This window comes from Furipterus horrens, unplaced genomic scaffold (assembly GCF_987537825.1).
Source record: "Furipterus horrens unplaced genomic scaffold, mFurHor1.1.pri manual_scaffold_7, whole genome shotgun sequence".
Taxonomy (NCBI): Eukaryota; Metazoa; Chordata; class Mammalia; order Chiroptera; family Furipteridae; genus Furipterus; species Furipterus horrens.
This window is the reverse complement of record NW_028327177.1, coordinates 30236114-30240014: the sequence shown is the minus strand read 5'-3', so window position 1 is coordinate 30240014 and position 3901 is coordinate 30236114. Positions and strand designations below refer to the sequence as shown.

Below are 3901 nucleotides of genomic sequence, written 5' to 3'. Positions count from 1 at the left end.
AATCTCGTCCCCTGGGGTCTGAGGACACCAGGCGGGCACAGAGACGCCTCTGCCGGCACAATAGCTGGGGCACGGCGGGCAACGCCCCCTCGCCCGAGGCCGCGTTGGCGGTGACGCGACCCCGCCCTCCCGCGCGAGCCCTCCTTTGGGCTCTCAGCTTCTGCTCGGCGCCAGACTGGGTGCCGCCGTCCGGCCTCCTGCCCGCTGCGGCTCGTCAACTCCGGGGTCCCAGCCTCCAGGGGCCGGGGCCGCCGCTGCCGCCGCAGGACGGGCAGGCGGGCCATGGCGTCCTGCGTGGGGAGCAGGACCCTGAGCAAAGATGATGTGAACTACAAGATGCATTTCCGGATGATCAACGAGCAGCAAGTGGAAGACATCACCATCGACTTCTTTTACCGGCCGCACACCATCACTCTGCTCAGCTTCACCATCGTCAGCCTCATGTACTTCGCCTTCACCAGGTGAGGCGGACTCGGCCGCGCGGGGGGTGGGGGGCGCGCCCTCGGGCCAAGGGAAGGGGTGGGCGGGAGGCGGTGTAGGGGAGCGTGGCCCGGGGTGGCTCCGCATGAGGAAGCGGGTTGGCTCTCCTAGCGCACACTCGCGCTCGCAGAACCGCTACCCACGCAGCTTCTCACCGGCCCGGTGTCTTGCAGCACACCCATGCCTTGCAGCCCCTCTGCACCGGCGTTCGCCCCTGCTCTCCAGCCCCCACCCCCGCCCCTGTCCATCCCACCTCTCCCCGTACATCTCCTCGGGCTACCTCGGGAACACTCGCGCGGCATCGAGCACGAATGGTCCCCTCTCCTACCGCACTGAGCATCGCTCCCCATTCACATCACGACAGCGGCCTCCTCTCCAGTCCGCGTTTCTACCCAACGCATGGCATGCATGAATCATCTCGTATGCACCACTTTCAGAGCATACCACTACACACTGAAAACACCCCTGTCCACAGCGTCTCCACGCACCAGGCCCAGGCCACAGCCCAGAGCCCTTCCCGTGGAACTCCTCCAGCATTCGGCACCACCACACCCCATGTGAAAAATGCACTTATGAGGTGCACTACTCCCACCCCCGTATGCACTGCACACACATCAGCTAGCATAACACCCCCCCCCCAACACGACCTTCTGTACAACACAAACTGTAGACACACATCACTGTGGACCTTTCTCCTTCTAGCACAGCAGGTGCCCATAACCTCTTGTGTATATTGCTACATAGACACAATGCACCCTTAAACCTAACATACTTGCTGAAATGAGATATTGTTTGTCAAGCTATTGTAACAATGCCTGGGGTGTATGTAGTAAATGCTATGGAAGTGTCAAAACACATAAACCTCACCCAGTCTAGCACAACTCTCTTATCCCCCTGAAAACACACACATGCACACTCAGAGCACTTTTTATACATACATACACCTATACCAAGGAGCTACCCTACCCAGCTCTTGACACCCACATCTTATAACTCTGTCACTGAAAATGTGGCCTCTCAACCCCAACCCAGGGAATGAATTCATCCCTGGTTCATAATAACACACAACCCATGGGTCCTACTGCCAAGGATTTATATTTTCTGAATGGACCTCTTTAAAGAAAGGCAGGACATGCCTACCACACCATTATAGCTTAAAAGATGAACCCAGGGAGGTGTAGTTTTGGAGCCAGATGGTTGGTTTCAAAACTATTTGTGTGCTCTTCGTTACGTTACTTAACCCTTCTCTAAGCCCGAGGATCCATACCTGTAAAATGGGGATAAAATGTATATGTAACTCGTATAGGGTTATGAGGATTGAATGAATACATGAGCGTGAGCTTGGTAGAGTATTTGGTGTATGATGCACAGTTAATATAAGCTATTTCTCTCCCAACATTTTTATCCAACAATCAATGGTTCTCAGTCCAGGTCAGCAGAAAATGTGCAAGACTATGCTCAGTGATCATAAGCTTTGGGGGAACTTCTGGTATTTAGTGGGTGGGCATTAAGAATGCTAAATGTATTATAACACATGGGACAGCATTGTACAACAAAAATGAATTATCCTGTACATGCAGCCATGTGTGTACGTGTGTGTGTGCACACACAAGTGCCAATGGTACCTCCCTTGGGAATCCTTGCATTTTTTCAGATTTTCGTGAAACAGATAATATCCTTCTACAGTATACTTGTTCCTTACCTCCATAATTCATTTGACTCTTCGTTTTTATTTTGTGTTTATCTATTTGCACGAATCTACGTAAAACTATAAAGCATATATAAGTTACTTACTCTGAATGGTTGAGGATGTAGCTGCTATCACTACTTCATCATGTCCTCTGATTTTACAACTTAATTAAGCTTTGTGGCCACTTAATTTTGCTAAGCTTCAGTTTCCTTATATGTATGTAAAATGAAAATATCTGGTATTACCTCACAAAGTTGTCTGTCATGAGGTTCACTTTATTTATTTACTTATTTATTTATTTACTGGTGATTTGTGTTTAGCTCAGTGCAAATAGTAAGTGCTCAATAAATATTAGCTGTTGTTATCAGTACATCATTTTATTGTATGCTAATACTTTCTAAATTGTATTTGTCATTGATTGAAGATGTAGTATGCTCTATAATTGAGAAAAAGGATAAAGGAGTTGGAAAAATAGACATTGCTTTGCTTGGATAACATGCATGCCTGTTTCATATTAAGTTCAGTTTATCTTCATCTCCTATGTGTGTTGTTAGTGATGGAATTAGTGCACAAGTTTCTTTGGAAATTAGAAAAGTAATTATATTTTATTTTAAATAACGAGAAACAAGAATGAGCAGTTGGCTTCAACCTTCTTTAGTATTATTTTGGACCCCTTCTGAAAAGATCTCTCTTTTTCTTTTCTAATATAGGAAGTCACATTCTTCTACAGCATATTCTGTCAAAGCAGTCAATAAATAGCAAAGGAAGTATAAGAAATAAATATGAATTTTAACAGCTTGTCAAAAGTAATAGAAAAGGCATGATCTGTTTTCTCAAAACTATGACCTTTTTCAAAAAATGATAATATTATTTCTTCTGTTAATCTCATGAAGAGACAGAAATCTTACACTGAAGAGCCAATTAATAATAAATATCACCTTATGTAAAATCATAAGCACCATTAATACAATTAGTAATCATGATATCTTATGTTTTATAGTGATGTGTAACCCTTAAAAGTGGGATAGATAGCTTTAACTTCCTCCATAAAAATTGAAAACACTTGTTAGGAGGTATCTTTGAATCTTTGAGCTCACTAAATAGACACCATGAACAAAGCTAACCCTCCCAAGTTAAAAATAAAAATTTATAGGCAAGAAGTTATTGTTAAAATTAAATGGTGGCGGACATGTCCAAGGAATATTGCAGGGATTTGATGCCTTTATGAATCTTGTGATAGATAAATGTGTAGAGATGGCAACTAGTGGGCAACAGAACAATATTGGAATGTTGGTAATATGAGAAAATAGTATAATCATGTCAGAGATCTTGAAACGAGGATAAAGAATGCCTGTGTTCACCAGAGAAATCAACTGCTTCCACATGTCCCCTGCCCACAGCACCTGTTTTACTGCAGTGTAAAAATCGAGTTGTGTATATTCATACTGCACTTTGCACTTTTGTTAAATAAGTTTTTGTACTGGTCAAAAAAAAAAAAAAATGATTGAAAGTAATGCTTTCTTAAATAAAAATTATTCTGTGCTCTTGTAATGATTCTTTCTGGTACCTGAAACTTATTTTGTAACAGGATTTTAGTTGGGTGATGGTTTAGTGCAATTCTTTCAGTAAAACTTTAAAAGTATGTCTTAGAGTTTGTTTTTCAAAGAACAGTAGTCTAAGAGAATAGGAGATAGAATACTTTTGGGGTGTCATGTTACCAGTGTGTGAGCA

General features: G+C 43.9%; 1 protein-coding gene and 1 pseudogene across 1 annotated transcript in view; both read left to right on the top strand.

Moving 5' to 3' along the window:
- Window positions 1–145: 145 nt before the first annotated feature.
- Window positions 146–3901, top strand: part of PTDSS1 (phosphatidylserine synthase 1) — a 61833-nt gene continuing 58077 nt past the window's right edge. Inside the window, exon 1 of the mRNA XM_090283541.1 lies at window positions 146–461. Within this exon, the coding sequence (XP_090139667.1) occupies window positions 283–461 (179 nt within the window). The 5' untranslated portion in view covers window positions 146–282. The remainder of the gene's footprint in view (window positions 462–3901) is intronic.
- LOC150004203 (small nuclear ribonucleoprotein G pseudogene) lies at window positions 3146–3610 on the top strand (annotated as a pseudogene).